The sequence below is a fragment of the Chrysoperla carnea genome, chromosome 1 (genome assembly GCF_905475395.1).
Source record: "Chrysoperla carnea chromosome 1, inChrCarn1.1, whole genome shotgun sequence".
NCBI classification, from domain to species: domain Eukaryota; kingdom Metazoa; phylum Arthropoda; class Insecta; order Neuroptera; family Chrysopidae; genus Chrysoperla; species Chrysoperla carnea.
Window position 1 is genome coordinate 42970509 of NC_058337.1, and position 22631 is coordinate 42993139.

Sequence of the window (22631 nt, forward strand, 5' to 3'; positions counted from 1 at the left end):
TTCTTTTTTTTAAATTATTACTTACAGGTACGCGAAGATGTTCCAGTTGGTTTTATTGTTGGATCCGTTGCAACAAATGATCCATCATCAGAAAATAATATTGTTCAAGGAAATGGTAATCACATAACCTATTCGTTAACATCATTATCAACGGATAAAATAGCGGATGCATTTGATATGGATCGAAATACTGGCTCATTAGTTGTGGCACGTCAATTAGATCGTGAAACACAATCGGAGTATCAATTGGAAATACGTGCTTTAGATACAAGTGCAATGAATAATCCACAAAGTTCAGCTGTGACAGTACGTGTTGATATTGATGACGTAAATGATAATGCACCAAAATGGCGGCAAGATCCCATTGTTATTCCAATACCAGAAAATACTCCTGTTGGTTCATCAATTTATAATTTCACAGCAACTGATGCTGATAGTGGATCAAATGGCGATATACGATATGCATTAGAGAAACAATATCCAAACGATACAGCAACATTTGCTGTGGATCCATTAGTTGGAACATTAACACTATTAGCACCATTGGATTATGAAACATTAGCAGAATATACCTTAATTGTAATTGCAATGGATCAATCAACAAATGTAACAGAACGCTTATCTACATCTATGACAGCGCGGCTAGTGATTACCGACTCAAATGATAATGTGCCAAAATTTGTGCTACCACCTACCAAAAATTTAATAATTAGTGATAGTGTGACAGTAGGGATGACATTGTGTTATGTGATTGCTGTGGATTATGATTCGGGTGATAATGGTCGTGTGACGTATGTTATTACAAGTGGCAATGAGGATTCAAAATTTGCTTTGGATTATGACACGGGCATGTTAACATTAAGTCGCTCTTTAATGAATATTGCAACACATGGATCCTCAACAATAGATCGTACAAGTTTTGAGCTCAATATTACAGCGAGTGATCATGGTATTCCAATACCGAAACATTCGAATATGGTGTTAAAAATTATTGTGCAAGATTCCAAAGTGAATCCTCCTCGATTTACTAGTCCAGTTTATAATGCGAATATTTCTGAAGATGCCCCACTTGGTAGTTTTGTGGTTAAGGTTATAGCAAAATCATCTTTACCAAATGGTGAGTTACTTCCTACGTTGACTTTTCTCCAAAAATCTTGTCTACGTTGACTTTTCTCCAAAAAATCTCCAAAACGAAAATTTCTAAAATTTCTATATTTTTCTTCTAGGTGGAAATTTAACATACGAAATACCATCAGGAATTGCTAATGATCGCTTTTCAATGGATCCCGTACGAGGTATTGTTTCAACTAAGTCAATATTAGATCGTGAAATACAAGACCAATATACTATTCCAATTTATGTAATTGACAATGGATTAATGACACAAAGTTCTGGATCCTCAGCGAAAAATTCTGGCAATAGTGAAAATTCACAGTTTGATGTTGCTACACTAGTTGTTACGATCACTGATGTGAATGATCATGCACCAGAATTTAAACCAGGAGCATGTTATCCATTATCAGTTCCTGAAAACAGTGAAACATCTGTTATACATACTGTGGTTGCTACTGACATGGATATTGGACCAAATGCAGATATTAGTTACACAATTACAGGTAAAATTTTAGTCTTACTTCTTGTACATTTATTTTTATTTGATAAATTTAATCGTTTCATTGTATTTTATTTTATCAACTAGGTGGGAATACTGGTAACAAGTTTTCAATAAATCCACAAACCGGTGAATTAAGTGCTCGCCCCCTGGATCGTGAAACACACAGTCGTTATTGGTTAACAATTATGGCACAAGATCATGGCTCACCTATCTTTTTACAAGGTTCATGCAATATTTCCATCCATGTTGAAGATCAAAATGACAACGATCCAATGTTTGACCGGAGTCGATATACAGCTACAATTCCAGAAGATATTACAATTGACAGTTCCATATTGACTGTTCATGCATCGGATATTGATATTGGTGTAAATGCACGAATTATATATTCCTTGGCGAATGAAACAGATTGGTTGTTTCGAATTGATAATAAAACTGGGATTATCACAACAGCTGGGTAAGTTTTGACTAAATTTTTTGTTCCTTTTTTAATAATTAATGCAAATAGAATATTTATAATGTTTCCAAGGTCAAAATCATATTTATAAAAACAAACCCGTGACAATACAATGCAATAATAAGTAATTGTTATAAATAATATTTATTTACATTAAAAAAAATAAAAATAAGATATTTAATAAAGATCGGCTCTTTGTAGATAAAGGCACATTACTTAAAGGTAGTTTAAAAAAAAAATTTATTTAATTTGCATACTTCATACTCTCTTATAAGTTAAGTACATACTTGACTTAATAAAAAAGTCAGTAGGCGGCCATTTTGCACAAGAAATGTCATAATTTTCAAATTGTTTTAAAACAATAAATGTAATTTTTTTGTTGTAAAGTTTATAATACATTGTTACTGTTTTACGGGATGGTTGCAGCTATACAGGCAAGCACAACACAGCTAAACTTGCTTTTTAATAAACTTGAATTATTATTATAGCTATATTATTATTATTATTTTTATTTGAATTAAGAAAAGTATTACAATTAGTTTTCTGTAAAGTATTGGACAAAATTGTCAACCATTATTTGTTACAACATATAAAGTTAGGGAATCTAAAGCAGTGGCTCTAAAAATTATAGCTGTAAAGGTTCATAAATACTATCTTCACTAATTCATAAGTCCTCTATGAAGCCTAATCCATTATATAATATACCGTGCCTATATTCGACGCATGCGTATTTTCTTAACAAATTTACTAATAAGTATTCAAACTCTGTTACATTTGTAGTTTCTGTATTTAACTTGATTATTCCTTGCATCGAATTTAACTCAATACGATTTTTCTAATACTAGGCAAAACTTTGAATAAACCAAAGATAATTCGAATATAAGTTGCATCTTACTGATTAAGTTGCACAATCTTCATTCATGAAATAGAAATACACTTAAATATAAATTGTCTTATTATCCAAGAAAATAAACATCCCTAACTATTCAGGCACACTGTCTGACACACTGTCTGACACTTTGATTCAGCACACTGTCTATTTGTACAAATATTTAAGAATCATCACTTTCTTTTCGAGTTAGTAAATTCAAATTTTTTTCTAAATCATTTAGCTTGTTTGTTGATCACACCTACCATAGCTAGTTCGCTCCCTTAGATGGTTTTAGTCTTTGATTGACTTTATAGCACTATGTTTCGAGATTGACAACTACTAGATTTTTGTACATAGAAACGCATATAAGAATAGCTGCCTGTGATTTTTTCTAACAATTGTCATCCTATTAGATTAAGTAAAGTGACTGTTGTAGATTTTTTTTTTACTGTTCTGGGAGCGTTTAAAACGTAGTTAAACCAGTAAGACAAGTAAAGAGACTCAAAACATACAAAATACATATTTTAGCAACTCAGTTAACAAGTTAATCTCAACAGTTGAATAATTTAAATTCACATGTATTTAAGAAGACTTAAAAATGTTTATATATCATTTAGTGTCCATGAATTAATTAATGAGATGCAAACAACCTTTTTTAGGATAAGTCACTAAATGTTGAAAATTTTGTACCAAAAGCCATTGTACATATTTAAAAAAGAAAAAAAAAGAATTTTAACAATATGACTGTGTATTTAAAACAAATCAAAAAACAAACAGAGAACTGTCAAAGTTGTGCCACAGCATTGGTTTCGTTCATTTTAGCACACATAGCCATCCATACATTTACTTTATATATACGTATACAAATCTTATCTGTTAATCTTATTGACTGGTGGTAGTCCGTAAACCATAGATTAAGAAACACTGGTTAACTCTAAAACTTTATATTATAATATATATTATTGTTTGTATTCAAAAGAACAAACAAACATTCAAACATTCTGACAATGCATTTATTTACCGCCAAAAGTAGAGACAATTGAATGTTAGCAGTTGGCATTTCAATGGTGGTCACCAACTGCGTTTGTTTGGAACCGTTTTTCTTCTCCCCGTATTTAAATATATGTAGTGTACATATTAAAAGCGACTAAAATGCGACGGGCTACTGTTCTTTAAATAATAAATAAAACTATTTTTTTTATTTTCTTTTTTGCTTATATCTTTTTTTTTTCGTATTCGTTCAGTTTGTTGAAATTCAAATTCAGATTAAAACAAATGAAATACAAAAAACAAAAAAAAAAATTATAATGAATGCCTATGTGCGCAAAATGTTTCTTGTATCCAATCATTAAAATATACATTTTTTATTCAAATTTGTTGGTCTTTTTTGTTTTTGTAAAAAAAATAAAAATAAAAATGTATCTCTTTTGAATTGTTATATAAGTTATTACTTTCTCATGCATCGTTTACTATGGGAATTCAATGCGATACAAACTAACAAAATTGCATACTCAAAATTGCAACTTTATAATTATTAATATTTTTTATATATTCAAAAGTTAGTTAATCCTTAATTTGCAAATATGTAAAAAGAATCCCATATACTAAGTTACGAAATTAGAATGGAATTAACATAATTGGATTAATCATAAAAAAGCTAAAAGATATATTCATTTTTTAAGTTAAATTAGACATTTCAAGCAAGAGGTAAAGCAACGTACCTACCTTATTTAACCAAAAGTTACTTATTTTATGATACAATACTGATATTTACTTTATGATCTAATTTTATTATGAGCAATCAAATCGTTAGTGAATGTGGCCATGTGGGTAACTAAACAACAAATCAAAAATTACATCTAAACTGTTAAAGCTAAAATAGGTTCTGTGTAAGGACGACAACCGTGGAATTTTTGTGCAATCTGATTAAAAAATTATCAGAGTCCATCAACACTGCTGTTGTTTGATAAAAATATGTATTTCAAAAGAAATAGTATTATATTTTAAACTCTATATCATTTTTTAATAGATGCTAAATTTGAATAGAAATTTTTTGGGATACGCCCTTTGATCAAAACACGACCGAACACATCTCGATAACTTTGAATATTTATTGGTTTTTACAATTTCAATGCCATAATGCCACATATTAACCATTATCTCCGATAAAACAACTGTTTTTTGCGTATATTTTGAGCACTATGGAAACAGAACAAGAAAAATCGAATTGAAAAAAATATAATTTTGATTCCTTGGAAACACAAAAGAACAAACATTGACAAGTAAAATTTAACAAACTCCCGAAAAAATTTTTTGGTACGGAACCTTAAACTCGCACTTGAAACAAATCTAAGAACACTCTCCATTAAATTACCTTTTCCCATAGAGCCTTGTCTCACGTCTACGTTACGTGTTTTACACCAGAATGAAATGCAAACAAGTGTAGAATTATGACAGCTATTTGATATGGCTTATATAATTCTGATATCCAATTCTCATAACAACGTTTATTTCTATATTATAAGTCATAATCTCTTGTATAAAATAATTTCCGTAAATGAATCCTTATAATTAGGCAATACTCGAAATTGGTAACATTATTAGTTTTTGTGTTCTTAAAGACCGGATTACCATATAATAAGTAAACACATAGACAAATAAAAATAAATTCGAAATTTTTTATTTGCTACCTAGAAAAATTGTTTGTTCTTTCTTGAATTTAGTATATCATTTTTATATACGGACCTTTATGTGTCCAGTTAAATAAACAGAAAAATTTAAATAAAATATTTCAAAAAACCAATTCTCATTTAAATAATTATTTATTTACAGATCATTCGATCGTGAAAAGAAAAGCAGTTATAATTTCTATATCGTTGCAACAGACGGCGGTCGTTATAATGCGCGATCCCAAAAAGTTCCAATCGAAATAGTCATAACTGATGTGAATGATAACCGTCCTACATTTATTGAATATCCATTTCGTAAACAAATTCCTGCATATACACAACCTGGTCAAACATTAATCAAAGTATTTGCCACGGACGCCGATGAAGGGATTAACGCTGAAATTCTGTATACATTATCGAATGAAGATGTCAATTCAAAATTTCGTATCAATCCAAATACTGGTATTTTAACCGCATCCAGAAGTTTAGCAAATGAAAATGGAAAAATTATACGAATTGAAGTTGTAGCCCGTGATAAAGGAAATCCTCCACAGTCGTCAATAGGACTTATCGAACTGACAATTGGTGATATACCAGAAAATATTCCAACATTACGTTTTCAAAATACCAGTTACAATGTTAGTCTGTTAGAGAATTCATATACGGGTAAAGAAGTGGTTAAAGTATCAGCTGTTCGATCCGATGGTCGTAAACAAAATACGCTATATAAATTGGGTACTGGAAATGAAGATAATGTATTTGAAATTAACGGCGAAACTGGTGTAATTCGTGTAAAAAATTCAAAATTATTAGATTATGAATACAAAAGCAAAATGAAATTAACGGTAGTAGCTCAATCCGATGGTAATCCACAAATATTTGGATACGCAGAAGTTCTAGTGAATTTAATTGATGAAAATGATAATTCACCTCGATTTACACAACAACAATATAATTCCGCTGTATGGGAGGGTAAAAGTAAGGGTACATTTGTGATACAAGTTGTTGCATCAGATGCTGATCAAGGATCGAATTCTAAATTGTTGTATCATATTGTTGATGGAAATCATGACAATGCATTTATTATTGAACCAGCATTCAGTGGTATTGTTAAAACTAATATTGTATTGGATCGTGAAATACGTGATACATATCGTTTAACAGTTATTGCAACGGATGAGGGTGTGCCACAAATGACTGGAACAACAACAATACGAATTAATATTGTGGATGTTAATGATAATCGTCCAACATTTCCACCCCACAGTATTATTACAATCAGTGAAGGTAAGTTCAAATATTTTTGTTTTAGTAAATTTATTAAAACCTATAACTAAAATCATAATTACTCCCCCCCCCCCAAATTAGGCATGCAAATGCTATTATAGGCATTTATTTCACTTCAAATGATTTTGTACTGAATGTAGTTCCAGTTCCTTGATTAACGGAAAATACTCATAAACTTTATGTTATTTTGAAAACTATTTTAGCATAGAGACATTTTTAACAAAGATATTTTTGCGAATTTTCCCGTAATTATTTGAAACAATTTTCTTGAGTATATTATTTAGAATATATGTTTATTTGTATACAGGTACAGAAGTTGGAACAGTTTTAACATCGGTGACAGCGAATGATGTGGATACAAATCCAACATTAACGTACGCATTTGCTAATAATGTGGATAATGATGCAAAATCATTATTTACAATCGATCGTTATAGTGGCAAAATAATATTACGACGTCATTTAGATTATGAGACACGTCAAGAATATAGTTTACGTGTAACTGCATCAGATACTGCCCATTTGGCCAATACAACATTAACAATACGTGTGACAGACATGAATGACAATGCACCTGTATTTCAACAACCAGCATATCATGCAATTTTACCAGGTTAGTCTTTTTATTCTCTATTTTGTTTTTTTATCATTTAAAATTTTTTGGTTTTGTTTTGTTTTAATATTTTTTATGTGTTTTTTATTCTTTTATTTTAATTTCCAAAAACACCAAAACCTTTAAATCAATGTTAAAAATTAATACGAACAAATTCAAAGAAGAAAACCGTCGATTAAAATTTGCTCATAATTTATGTGACTCATTTATTTGTCCCTCAGATATAAATTTGTATTGGTTACATAATTTATTCACACTGATAGAAAATGCTATTTGAATTTTCCAAAGAAGTTATATAAAAGGTCTGACGCACAACGGTTTAGTAAAAATACAATCGTAATTTGTGAATTTATCAATTTACTAAAAATTTTTCCACAAAATTGCTGCCGAATTATAACCAAATTATTGGAAATTTTCCTAATCATTAAAAATAAATAAGCTTTGTTAATGAAGTTGGCAAATTCCCTTTGCTCATCAAATGTTACGTAAATACAGGGTGTTCCGTGACTCGATGGATGTACCTTGAGAGTTTATTCTCTGAACAATTTTTAGTCGAAAATGTCTTTTGAACTTTTGTCCAAAATCCAATAGGCACTATTGTATTTAACCAATAAAGTAATCGTACAGAGTAGCGTATTTCAGCCAATTTTGATGGTAGAAACTTAAATTAAAAGAAAGTTGTACGAAAATGTGCAGAATTATATCAGCTATAGTATTTGTACGAAAATTTTTAATTAATAAAACATTAAACTACTTTACTCAACAATGTCTTTACTTTATTGTTTAAATGCAATAGTGCCCATAACTCCTTAAGTATTAGGTTTTGGACTAAAGTCCAAAAGGCACTTTCGACTTAAAATTGTTGAGAAAATGCACTCTTAAGCTATAACCATCGAGTCATGGGACACCCTGTATATGTAAATTGATACCTTATATTACGACTCTTTCGCATCCATATAATGATTTTGGAATTTTGTATACTGAACTAGTCTTCAGTCTAAAATATTACTTAAGAAAATAAATCCAAAAAACTAGCCCTTTTAGCATTTTACAGAAAATGGGGTGGTTCAATATTATAAGCTACCGCCAATTCCAAACGAATAAAGCCATATCGACAGTTTTTCACATTTTTTGAGACAACGACCAAGATTTTGTTTATACAATATAATCCTCATAAAATTTTAGTTACATACCCCTTTTTCCTTCCGGTACCAGATAGCAAAAAGAAAATCTTCATAGTTTCGACCTGTCCGCTCGTCCCTTTATTGAATTCTGCGCAAATGATATGTTGGGTAAATTTTTGAAAATCAAATAAAAATGTTTTTTTTTTCTACATTTTAATAGATTAGGAAATATAAGCCTTAAAATATTATTAAATTATAAGAGTTCCGGTTTTGCCTTTTAGCAAACCCTTTAAGTATTTGAGCAGAATTTTATCACTATCTTAGGAAAATGCGAAAGAACAGTGAATGTACAAATTAGCGTTACTCTTTAAGGTACCAGGCTCATATTAAATTTTGATATATTGTATTTAAAATTAAAATTCACCTGCTAGAGAATTTGATTAAATCTTTCTCTTCTTTTCTCTGCGATTTAATTTTTTCTAATATATCAAATTTAAAAGAAACAAGGATTTAAATACCTAAACTTTATAAAATATAAGATTTTAAACAAAAATCCGTTTTTAAATACCCAAATACCCTCTAAATTTGTTTCATATATTTTATAGAAAACTAAAGTATTTTTTTTACGATTGTTTTATAATATAATATTTCAAAAACTTTTGTAAAATATAAAATTCTTGATCATACGGTTTAATTTGGCAACGTTAAGTAGTGGTATTTTGTATTTAAAAAAAATAAAAACCCGAATCATTATATACAAAATTATTATAACTATTTGAAAGGTATTAAAATCTCCATAAATATTAGAATTAAATAATTTGCAATGCAAACCAAAAGAAAAAAATGTATATATTTCCAAGACATCTTTCGTTTCTCTGATTAAAGTTCATAAAATTCCAATAAAATTGTTTGGGTGTAGTGTAAGTGTTGCTAAAATGCACACATATATACTACAATGCAGTCAGTGATGTGGTTACGCCGCGCGGTCTCTCCGTTTTTTTTAAGGTACAAAAATTATGGCAGATCGTTATTAGAATTACCTTTATGTTGTAGTTAGTTTGTGATAAAGAGACGAAAAATAAACACATGAAAAGTAAAAATAATAATAATGATCATACACACACACACACACACGCATAGGTACACATACACACATACATTCAGACAAAATAAAATGAGACGGGGCTAAATTGCTAAATTTATGAAATACCATAAGAATTAACGATTTTGTTATGTTCACTATATACACACATACAACCGAACACTACAAGCAAATATTTTCTGCGATTACTAAAACACATAAAATATTATACACATTTGTATAAAATACAATGTATTTCAAAAATCATTACCACCAATTTAAATCGCAACTACTATGCGTATAGCCAACAATCTTTTTTAAAATATGTAATTCCTACTTAATTCGATTAATTAAAAAAATATCAAGATATATTTCGAATTGATTAAACAAAAATGTAGTAAAAACTAACAAAAGACACTTTTATTGGAATATAGGTTAAAAAGTACAAAGTTATTTTAAAAGGTTATTTAAAATTGAATGCAAAAAAGCGGATAAATTTTTTCTTTTTATTTAAAAAGGTAAGTCACTCGAGCAGATGACAAGTAAATTGTGGTAAAGATGTTCTTAAAACCACTCAATGAGACAATTTTATATACCTATTGCTAGCTTGTCCGCCACGATAACTCAAAAACAATGAAATCATAAGCAGGGTATATAACAATTAACTCTCTTATTTTCTATCTTAACTTGTTAATTCACATTTCGATAAAATCATGTTTTATTAGTTTTTCTAATTATTATTTTATTTAAAACTAACTTAATAAGAAGTTTAATTTAATAGAAATTTCACTACCTGCATTTTTTCCCACCGCTCCCACCAAAATTTTAAATAAATATTCTCCAGCGTATTTTCTAATTTAAACATAATATCAGGTAACTGGTGCCATAATATTGCAATTAAAGTGGGCAAAATGTGAGCTGTAAGATTTGTTTGTTACACAAATTAACTAACTATTAACTTTTTTCCACAATTTTTTGCACAAGTATTTGTGCACAATTACAATTTTCTTGTCAGCAGAGCTTAATATCTGCTAAAGCCTAATTTATAAAATATATTTGCCATGAAAGAAGATTGAAGTGAGAAGAAATTTTCTTTATTTTCTCAAAAAGAATGACATTTATAGAAATATAGCACAATAAATATGATCCAAATTTTGTTTATTTTCGTTTCAGTAGTGTTTATTTTCGTTTTCCGTTCGTTTCAGTAAGAGCAATACTAATTGAATTATGGCAATATTCAGTTCAGCGAAAGCATTTTATGATTGATAAAAGACATATAGTCAAGCAAGTTATTCGGTATCTACTATCTTTTTTTAAAGTATATAAAAAAAATGCTCGAAAATCCTTAGTGTGTAAACTAACAAAGCCCAAAATAAAGATATCTTCTTCGATCTTTTGACCGTAATTACATGCTTTTTTATAATAAGTCTGTTAATTTCAAAGGAATTCCATTTCTTTAAAAGCCATTTTTTGGGGAATTTCAATATCTTAAAATTTCACTTACTAGAAAAAAATTTGTTGGATAGATTTTACTTTATAGAATGTAAATTTTTGAAGCAAAAGGCTTAAAAATCCTAACATTCGACTGCAAATTTTAAACAGAGAACTTGATAACATATAAGAAGCAAACACCGAATAAGTTTCTATATTTCGACAACTGACCGTTGAAAGCTTTCGCAGAAAACTTCTACATTAAATGAGCCGTAACCTTACCGGAAAAAAAAATCCAGGCTTTTTTTTACAAGGTTCATTTTGTGTGATCATATTTTTTTGATAAAATGTTCGCTTTTCGATATGTTTATGCAACTTTTATACACTTGTACAAGTTTCTTGAAATAGCATATCTCGGTTGATTTTTCTGCCAGAAGTCTTACAAGACACAAATTAAAGATAATTTTAAAAGAAATAACTTTTGTTTGAACTATTTTTCTGCCCAATTATTTGGGATCCGTATACAAGACTTTAACTAAACTCTTTGGCCTAGTGAAATTTGGTCAATCTATCGCCGAAGTTTGTAGACTTTACTTGAACTAAAAATCGAATTACTTTCTCAATTGGTATACCGAAATCGAAAGGAGCATTAAATTTTAACAAACTAGAAATGAATTTTGAATTTGAAGAGTAGTGAAGACGAAAAACCGCTTCTTCAGTGAATTAGTATCAATTTTCAATTTCATTGAAAAAATTCAAGTTAAACATCTTTTAAACCCTATTTTTTCCTAATGCCTGAGGAATACAATTGTCTCAAATAACTTGTCGCGGAAAACGATAATCTCAAGTAACCTGAATATCCACAAAATGATTTCGCTACAATTATTCTCTTATTTAGAATAGTGTACGCATACGTTCATATACAGAATGTCCTACCGGAAGTTTAAGATAACATACCAATTTAATTTTTTTGATACATGCTTGGCGTATTTACTTGGCTCTCCCAAATAAAGAAACTTCCGAAGTGGTAATTACAAAAAAATATGCGCATAACCTATGTGCATAGGAACGCCTGACGAATTAAGTTAAGACATTCCCATCTAATTACACTACGTTGAAGTGAGTGCTCCTGTAAGCCATGTTCATCTATCGACTCGTGTATTAACTTTGGCATCCGTATCCATTTTAAAGAAGTAGGCATCAGCTCATATATCTTTATAACTCATCAGAAAACGGGGAATTATATCACCAATCGGATCTCTAAAGTCGTCTTTTGTTTATCAGAAATTCTAAATTGGCACGATCGAAATGAATCGATATACGCTCGATTATGTTGAGAAATATTATAAACTTCAAGACTTGAATAAGTATTTACGCCTTCAAAATTTCATTTATCATAATATTAAAAACGTCACATTGGAAACTAATTATCCCTTGGGCAGTACAAACTTGATACTAATCATTCAGAGGCATTTAAGGCTTTGAAGAACGCAACTAAAGTAATTCGAATCTCAAACCTAACAGAGGCTCAAATCATTAAAAATATGCTGAAAAATGAGTTGATAAAGTGGGCTACAGCATAGCTATGACCTATTGCATGGCTTTGGGCTACTGCATAGCCATGGACTATTTCATAAACAATTATTTGAGTTATGCGACTATATCCAGTTAGAATTTTCAAATTTGATCCGAAAAATATTCAAAAAGATAAACGTATCACATAAAAAAATTTGTGTGTAAACGTCTTTTGAAACTTTAAACGCGTTTTTCTCGAAACAGCGTTTTAAAAGTCGGTGAGCAAAATTTCTCCGAAACATCTGCACCGATCGGTTTCGAATTTTTACAATAATTAAAATTTCTTTGTTCGCATTGTTAGTGACCCCCTGTACCATGTGTATGTGCTTGTATGTGCTAACACAGACACATAGTATATGTATGTGCAAATACAGATATACATACATACATACATATATAGGAATACAGTATTTCGTTGTTTCGTATTTTCGGTTGTTGGTTTAAGAAGACATGTTAACGAAAAGATTTACTAGTGATACCATCTTATGTTGACAATGAAATTTTAAACATTCCGCTGTTTTTTTTTTTATTATTTTTATTTTTATTTTCGTTATATACACTAACTTGTTCTTTATTTATTTATTTATTTAAGTGAAAAGTGGCCCGTCTGTCATCTTTACTTACATTACAATTGTGTATGTGTACCTTTATATTCAACAAGTCCATCTATATATTTTTGTTTTGGTTTTTGGTTTGCTTTGCTTTGCTTTGATTTTGGTTTTGGTTCCATTACTATCTTGTTATGTTCCAATTTACAATGTGGTTCAATTTATACAATGCAATTATTCAATTTAGAAACTATCCGTAATTATTTATATACTTTCATATTTAATGAGTATTCTCATTAAACATTGACATACAATATATACGCAGGGAAATAGAAGTGCGGAAAATGCAAACAGAAGTTAACTAGCGTGATTCTCATTTTGAAAGACTGATTAATCAATATTGTTCAATAATTCCCATTTTCCTTCATTTCTCTGATTAAAAATATCAGATGATACACAGCTTGGTATTTAAAAATTAAAAAACAATTATTTATGGTATATCATGAACTATAGTTTTGCCATCTGTGAATGAAATTAACGAATCTCTATATATTATAAATGCGAATGTAAGGATGTTTGTTTGTTTGTTTGTTACGCTTTCACGCTAAACTAGCGAATGGTTTTTAATAAAACTGTACAGCAATATAGCTAATACCTCAGAATAACACATGAGCTATAATTTAAAAAGATATATTAAAAATAATTAAAACAATATTAAAATAAAATAAAAAGTATTCTGTAAAAATGTAAATGTCAAACCATTCATGACCAACTTTTCTGATCAATGAATTTTGACTATTTTACATTTAACAAAATTGAAAACTGTGCACATAAGAGAAGTGGAGGCTATAAAGCGTTGTTTTTAACTTTTGAGCCCAGTGAAACGGGCGGGTATCATGCTAGTTTATTATATATCTTAGCCGGTAATGTAGATTAAACGATTATTTAAATATGGATAATGACATTAATATGAATGTGTGAGTAATATGCATATGTGTGTAATGTGCATATGTGATAAATATATTTTTGGGGTTTTGAACTAAAATATTAAAATTCCCAAACGCGAGGGTTTGGTAGGATTAAGAACTTCTTTAATTTCTTATTAACAATAAGATAGTTTTTCATTATGAAAAGAGCACAGCAAATCTTATATACTGTATTTTTAATTTTAATAGGAATTTTTCCGCAGGCAAGAGTTAAGTTTTTCTCAGGTTACAAAATAGTCTATGGCATCCTCTAGACACTCATCTATCTTTGCATAAAAATTAGAAATAATTAATTTATTTAAAAATTATAAATTTTGCTATGCTAATACAAAGCCCCATATTGATCTTTCCTTGTTCCTACCAAGGAAATTTCAGTGGAATAAACATGTGTCTCATTTTTTAAGAAAAATAAGAAACTTTTTTTTCGGTTTTTTTTGGCAAACAAAATTTTTGTTGTTGATTATATACATGATAAACAGATAACATTTATCCACACTGTATATTTTGTATTTAAAGTTTGGATCATTTCGAAATGTGTCCCTCCTTTCAACCACATTTATTCTGTTTTAAAAACTGTCTTCTCCATCATTCGATTTTATATGTTTTTGTTACATATATGTGTCGTAATAATATATCAATTCGGCATTAAACATAAATTCACAACCTTAGGCATAATAAGAGGCGGAAAAGTTACTAATATTCATAAAGGTTCAATTAAGTTTTTCGCGAACTTTGAGATTGAATTCTACTACTTTTCGCTCTCCCTCTTTTATAAAAATTCATAAGAAAATACTAAATATTTGAAAATTAGAAGTTTCAATTATCACTTCCGCATAGCACGGGGCATACGACGACCTCGAACCTAAATTCACCACTGGGTATAATGCCAAAAATTAAATAAATAATTCACATGGAAAATTCACATATTACCCCGCACTAATTAATTAATTTTGCAAATCGCTCCAGAAAATTGTTTATAAACATTAAATATTATTATGATGATTAGGAAAATCAATAGTTTAGAAATCTATATTAATCACTCTTAAACCTTTGCTTCGAATCTTTTCAAACTTTCAGCAAAGTTCGCATTGTTTTCACCAAATCCATTTCCTCCGCCTCTTCCAGACTACTTGCATTACTTTGCTCCAAAATATTTGTGTATCCAAACACTTTTCGGCAATCTCGACCTTGCCACCTTTGATGCATTTTAGTCTGACTAAAATTCAATATTAAGCATTATTTAAATTATGCCTATGGCTTTATTATTCCCCTCTTGCTTATTAGACTTTAGCAGTCCCTCTTTTTGCACATATTTTCGTTAAGTTGAAAGATATTTGCACTATCAAGTAAATTTTCACAAATCACAGTCGTTTATTATTTTGCTATACGGAGTGAGTTAGGTAAGACGAATGTGGAAGTTTTGCATATTTGTATGATTCATCTTTCTTTTAGACAATAATCATAATTCCGAATTCTTTATACATATCTTTATCCTCTTTGTATATACCTTTTCATACATAGTGGTTTATTTTACTACTCACTATTATTTTTGAGTCATCTCATTTCTCTTTATTCATTCTTTATCTTTAATGATACTCCTATCTTTGTTCGCATGTCCACAATTTTTGTGTTTTTTTTTCTTCTGTGCTGTTGTTGTTTTGTTTTGTTATCAGTTCTTCGAGTTTTGTTTCATTATTTGTTTGTTTGTTCAACTTTGTTTGTACGTATTATATACGTCTTCCCCAAATGTTTATTTATTTATTTATTTATTTATTTTGTTTTCGTATATTGTGTTTTTTTTTTCTGTTTTTGTTTTTTTTTATTTTTTTTATTTTATTCGTTTACTTATTTTTAAATGTGTAGACTTCTACACATTATTTGGTTGTTACAGGGGCGCAATTTAATTGATTTTTTTTTTAATATATTTATTTGAATGTGTGGGAATTAATAATCATTTAAATTGCTACTTTAATATTCATCACTCTTCATCACTTGTTTTAGATCATAAATAATTATGACAAGAGTTGAATTTATAAAGTAAACAAAAAAAATTATTTCCCACATATTTTTAGATAAAAAATTAAAATAAAAAAAAATCTTTTCATTTGTTGTGTTTTTTTTTCTTTTATTTTGCATTAAAAGTAGTTCAACTTGAATCGTATTCCTAATTTAATTATTTTGGTAGGTAAAGGTAGAAGGTATATATAAAAAAAAAAAAAAACTAAACAGACTGGTTGACTGTTAATTGACTCTTTTTTGCTAATTATATTTAAATATCTTGCATTTAAATAATACTTTATAGTTTCAAAGAAAAGTATTAACGCGTTAAAGAGAAAAGAATAATTAAATTCTAAAAGTGCAGAGGCAAATAATAAAAAAAATAAACGACCATACTCTTCTCAATAAAATGCAATCATAAACCATCATACTTGTATAACTATTAACTATTGAATTATTTTCTTTTACTATCCGCATTAATTCTTAATCTTTTGGATAAAATACTTAATACAACCTCTATTGATCTAATTAACCTTTTGAGGTTTGAATAAATTAATTTCACCTATCACTTTAATCGTTTGCTGTTGTTCAGAGAATTTTAAAGCAATCAATCGTTTAAAGAAGTTCTTCTACGACTGTTAATATCACTCGATAACCATTTATGTACATAGCCTATTTATTTAGGCTATGTACTATTAATAACGATAATATTTGCATTTATTAACCAAAAATTCTATTCAATTGTTTTTCAGAAATTGTAAATTAATCTCAGTATAACCATAGTATAATTATGAAAGAATTATTTTTGCAAAATTAAATAAAAATTCTTGAAATTTATGCAAATTTTTAATTACTTTTTTATTTAAATGATTGCTCTATAAATATATTTATATACATTTATATTAACGGATGTACATAATTTTAAAGATATTACAAAAATCCTCTTTTTATGTTAGTAATTCTTATCTGTTTACATTATTCTGAGCAAAAATATATTTCATTTCTATTGAGTTATATTTTAAACAAATTTTTGAAAATTATCGCCATTGTAATAATAATACGAAAAAAAAAACTTAAAACAAAATCACAAACTCACATTTATTTGTTTTGGTTGCGTATTATTGTATTATTTTTATTTTTTGATTTGGCTATTTTTGTTTATTTTTTGGGACAATGTCTACAATAATATATAGATATATATTATATATTTATACGGCAGATTCCATGCCACGTCTTTAACATTGCTTTTATAGTGTCAATTCTAGTTTTTGACGTAGCATGGGTACCAGTTTACCAAAAACCAGTTTTGGCTAAATCCTCATTGCCTTCTCTTCTATATCTTCAATATACGATATACTTTTACTTATACATTCATAATATATGTTGCATATAATACTTATACCTTTATACTTTGGATGAATTTTGCTATTATATAAAGTATTATTCTATAGTTGAATTCAATTTTTTACATAGAAAAAATATTTGCCTACCTCTGGCCCATATCAAGTTTTGCAATAAGTATTGAGTATAACGCTCTTAATATATTATATTTGATAATATAATATGTAAAAAATTAAAGGAGAAAAGAAACGAATTACTAAGAAGAAAGGGATTAGATCGTATCAATCATAGTTTTGATTTCACTGCAGAACGAACTTAAATTTCTCTCTAATTGGTATCAATCTCGAAAGACTTTGCTCTCAGTGCTGCCTTCAACTTTATGTTATATTCAATATGTTATATATTTTCCAATTCTACATCCCAATTTTTAATATTACGCCTTAATCATTATTCTAAAAATGTTATAAACGGAATTCAATTTAATCTCTTGCACATAGTTCTACTAGTACAAGTTTTATTAAGTACAATTAAAGATTCTCTATCAAAACTCTTCTTAAAAGGAATAAGTCTAACCAATAATTTTATGTCCCATTCTATACGTTTGACTTAAAATGGTTAACTAACCAACAATTATCTTTCTGGACTATACCCTAGTAAGTTTTAGTCGAGCATAAATTATTAATCTAGTTGTGGTTACGCACAACTATACGATAAGCTAATTTTTCTGAGAAATCATGATAACCAAAGAGCGCTTATTATCCTCTCTTCAATTGGAAGCATTATAGTATTTTGCTACTATGCAAATACCCTAAAGAGGCGAGTGAAATGACTCTTCCCATGCTAGAAAACTTGTAGCTCAATTTTATTCACACTTATTGTGTTATTCGGTGCCTAGCGATTCAAAATTCCTCGAATGTATAGATTACGTCAGTTAAAGAAATTCTTTATATCTACCAAATCGAATAGTTTCTTAAAATATTCACCTAATTATTAATTCTAACGTAAATTTTGACTGCAAAATGAGATAATAACGAATAATTAAAATTATGTTGAAATTGGACTCAATTGTAAAAAAATAACTAAAGTGCGATTTGATTGTGCAGACTATGAAATGCAACATGAGACAGTGGAGACAGTCACAAATATATTCTTCCCACTTTAACCTCTTTTTTGTATCTTCAAAAATTTAAACGTATATACACATATATACATATACTGAAACGAAGCGTTTATTGAATTATAGGAGCACTGCGTCTGTAAGACCTCTCTCTGTTTCTGTGATTGCTGCCGTCTTTCCAAACTATTGCTGCCATGCATATACCTATGTACACAATTGGACAGTTATCGACACAGAAGACGTCTGTTCTGCTTTCATTAAAACAAAACAAAACAAAAACCCATTCTCTTGTCCCAAAACCACTGACGTTAATAAACACATAACAGCCCAAAGTATCATCTAATTTTAATATCCTTAATAACATAATATTTGTGTAACATTAAAAAGTCATCGATTTATATCATTTATTTCATTCCTTTATTTCTTATTTACAGAAGATGTATTCAATTCAAATATTGAAGTATTAATTGTGAATGCAACGGATGCTGATAGCGAGGAAAATGCACAAGTCAAATATTCATTATTAAAACCAACACCTGGTTTCTTCGTTGATCCAATATCTGGTGCTGTATTTTTCAATCATAGTTTCATTAATACCGGTTTTAGCCAAGAAATACAATTGATTATCGTCGCTACGGATTCTGGTAAACCACCATTAAGTTCTCTAGCGCCAGTTCGAATCCAAGTCAATTCTGCGGCAAGATCCGGCTCAAACACATCAAGAAACAATATAATGTAAGTATTTACTTTAACTAAATTTGAAGTATTTATGTATGTCTCAAAATTTGTTCCTTCCATGACAAAAATTTCTCAAATTTACTCCACCACTTTTCTTTCCCTTGAACTTCTTATCGCGCGTATATAAAGTTATTAATTTTGGTTTATTTTTTGCAGAGTAAAAATGAATGAAAGTGCAAAACGTGGATCAATTGTAACACGGCTAGGTGCAAGTAATAATCGCGACGCAAATCAAAATTATTATATTGTTGATGGAAATGAAGATGGAATATTTGAAATAGGAAATCCTGGTGGTGTCATTATTTTAATGAAGTCATTAGATCGTGAAACTCAGGATTCATATTCCTTGCGCGTGGTCTCTGATGATAGAACATGGGTCCGACATCATGAAACAAATGTTACCGGTATTCTAGTTTATGTAAATGTTGAAGATGCAAATGACAACGCTCCAGTCTTTCAAAAATCAAATTATGATACCACAATTAGTGAGAATATTTCCATTGGTTCGTCAATTGTTCAAGTAACAGCAACTGATAATGATTTAGAAGGACATAGAAATTCAGATGTGATTTATGATATTACATCTGGGAATGATTTTTATTTGTTTCGAATTGATCCAAATACCGGAATTATTTACGTCAATCAAAGTTTAGATTATGACACGGGAATGTATTATAATACTTTAATTGTTCGAGCTTGCGATAATGGAGAAACTCCATTATGTACACTAGCACCTGTAGCAATTAATTTAGAGGACGAAAATGATAATACACCACATTTCCCGGTCACTGAGTATTTAGAATTTGTTGGTGAGAATGAACCCATTGGTACAATAATATTTACTGCACGTGCCACAGACTTAGATAAAGGCAAATATGGAATATTAAATTATACAATTGAATCCGCTGGTGGTTACTCAGACATTGATGAAGCATGGAAACAATTTAAGGTCGATCCACTAACGGGTGTTGTGGTCACGAATACAGTTTTCGATTATGAACAAAAGAATCGTTACACTTTTGCCTTAAAAGCAACTGATATTGGTGGAAAAAGTGCAACTGCTCGTGTACGGATTGAAATTGATAGTCGTGATGAATTCCATCCACAATTTACAGAAAGAACGTATCATTTTACTTTGGCAACTTCACCTAATGGAAATTTACCTGTTGGATATATTGTAGGACATGTTACTGCAACCGATAGAGACAAAGGTCCCGATGGCAGAGTCGTTTATCAATTAACTACACAGCACCCATATTTTAAAATGAATCGTACCACAGGTGCTGTTATGATCAAGAAAAAATTAGATAATGCTGGAGCTACTTTAGAAGCAGGGCGTGATATCAGCTTAGTAATAACTGCAAGCTCTGGCCGGCAAGGATCTTTAACAAATATGACTGTTGTAGAAATTGTTTTAGATCCTTTAGCAGAACCTGGTACAAATATTGCTATACATGGAAACAATACTACTGTTTCAGCAGCCGGAGGTGGTATTGCTGATTGGGCAGTGGGTCTTTTAATTTCTTTGATTATTATTGTGCTTACATTTGGAGCCGTTTTTCTTTTCCTCCACATGAGAAATAGACGACATAAAAAAGTAAATAAACCAAATTTAAATGCTGACAATGTTGCCAATGCAAATAATTACGTAGATCCAAGTGCATTTGATACAATACCGGTTCGTGGTGGTGGAAGCGTTGTTGTTAATCCAGGAAATCAATTTGCACCACCAAAATATGACGAAATACCCCCATATGGGGCAGCACATCCTGCTAGTTCTAATTCTGGAGCTCCAACAACTTCTGAATTATCTGGCTCTGAACAATCAGGTTCTAGTGGCCGAGGTTCTGCCGAAGATGATGGTGAAGATGAAGAAATTAGAATGATCAATGAAGGTCCATTACAAAGAGATTCAGGTATTCATAGACAAAATGACGATGATGATGATAATATATCAGATGTGTCAGTTCATAATACACAAGAATATTTAGCACGGTTAGGTATTGTTGATACTACTGCCACATCAAGTGCATCAACTACAGCAGCAAGGTTATGCTCAGAAGCATTAGGTTCAGCTACAACAAAAGAAACACTAATGCATCATCAAATACCAATGGACTCATTAAGAATATTTGATGAAGAAGGTACTGCAGATCCAGATTTAACAAATCTTATATATGCAAAATTAAATGATGTAAATGGTAGCGATCATGCTAGTTCCACAGATGAAGGAGGCGCTGCTAGTGCGGTAAGCCTTGGAAATGGTATTGATCATGTTATGATGAGTACATTAACAGATGTACCAGGTGTTTCTGGCACGCACCATCAACCATCTATGAATGGATCATTAAGTTCGATAGTTCATAGTGAGGAAGAACTTACTGGTAGTTATAATTGGGATTATTTATTAGATTGGGGACCTCAATATCAACCATTAGCGCACGTTTTCTCTGAAATAGCAAGACTTAAAGATGATACTGGGTCCGTTGAAAGTGCAAATAGTGGTACATCTAGTATTAAAAGTAAAAATTCATCCGTTCATCCACCTGTAATTAAAAACATTCCCCCACCACCCCATTTAACAAATGTTGCACCACGTTCAATACCAATGCCAATTTTATCATCGCGTGCAACAGCAACCGGTTCAACTTCATCATCTAGTCATCATACAAACACTATGTCGGGAGGAAGTGTTGCAGGTAGTGGGCATGGTCAAATGTTATTAATGCCACGTTCACCAATTAGTCACGATGCATCTGGCACGGGGTTCAGTACATCAACTGCCATGTCACCTAGTTTTTCACCATCTTTGTCTCCATTGGCGACAAAATCACCATCAATATCACCATTAGTAACACCAGGTTTACCAACTGCTCATCATGTAGTTTCATTACCAAGGCAGCAAGGGCAAAGTCGAGGGAAAACGTCAATTGACACAGAACTTCGAATTTAAATCGTGTATATGTATTTAGTAAAATAATTCCAAATAAACTCGTGTGTTTCTTTGGTATTTCGAAACTTTTAAAAAGAGACATTTATTTATTTAATTTTAGAAGAGCAGATGTGATTTTATTTTTTTAAATTTTAGTATTAAAATTTTATTTTCCAATTCATTATTAATTTGTACCAAAAATTGTATAAAATCACATTGATTCTGCGCCATTTTATATTATTATAAAT

At 29.9% G+C, this 22631-nt stretch overlaps 1 protein-coding gene across 1 annotated transcript in view; it reads left to right on the plus strand.

Annotated features, from left to right (window-relative positions):
* The window catches only part of LOC123305123 (protein dachsous), a 471584-nt gene extending 449078 nt beyond the window's left edge, over positions 1-22506 (plus strand). Inside the window, exons 8-14 of the mRNA XM_044886752.1 lie at positions 28-1117; positions 1227-1616; positions 1700-2072; positions 5776-6899; positions 7207-7512; positions 19148-19448; positions 19608-22506. Of these exons, the coding sequence (XP_044742687.1) occupies positions 28-1117; positions 1227-1616; positions 1700-2072; positions 5776-6899; positions 7207-7512; positions 19148-19448; positions 19608-22404 (6381 nt within the window). The 3' untranslated portion in view covers positions 22405-22506. The remainder of the gene's footprint in view (positions 1-27; positions 1118-1226; positions 1617-1699; positions 2073-5775; positions 6900-7206; positions 7513-19147; positions 19449-19607) is intronic.
* Positions 22507-22631: the final 125 nt, after the last annotated feature.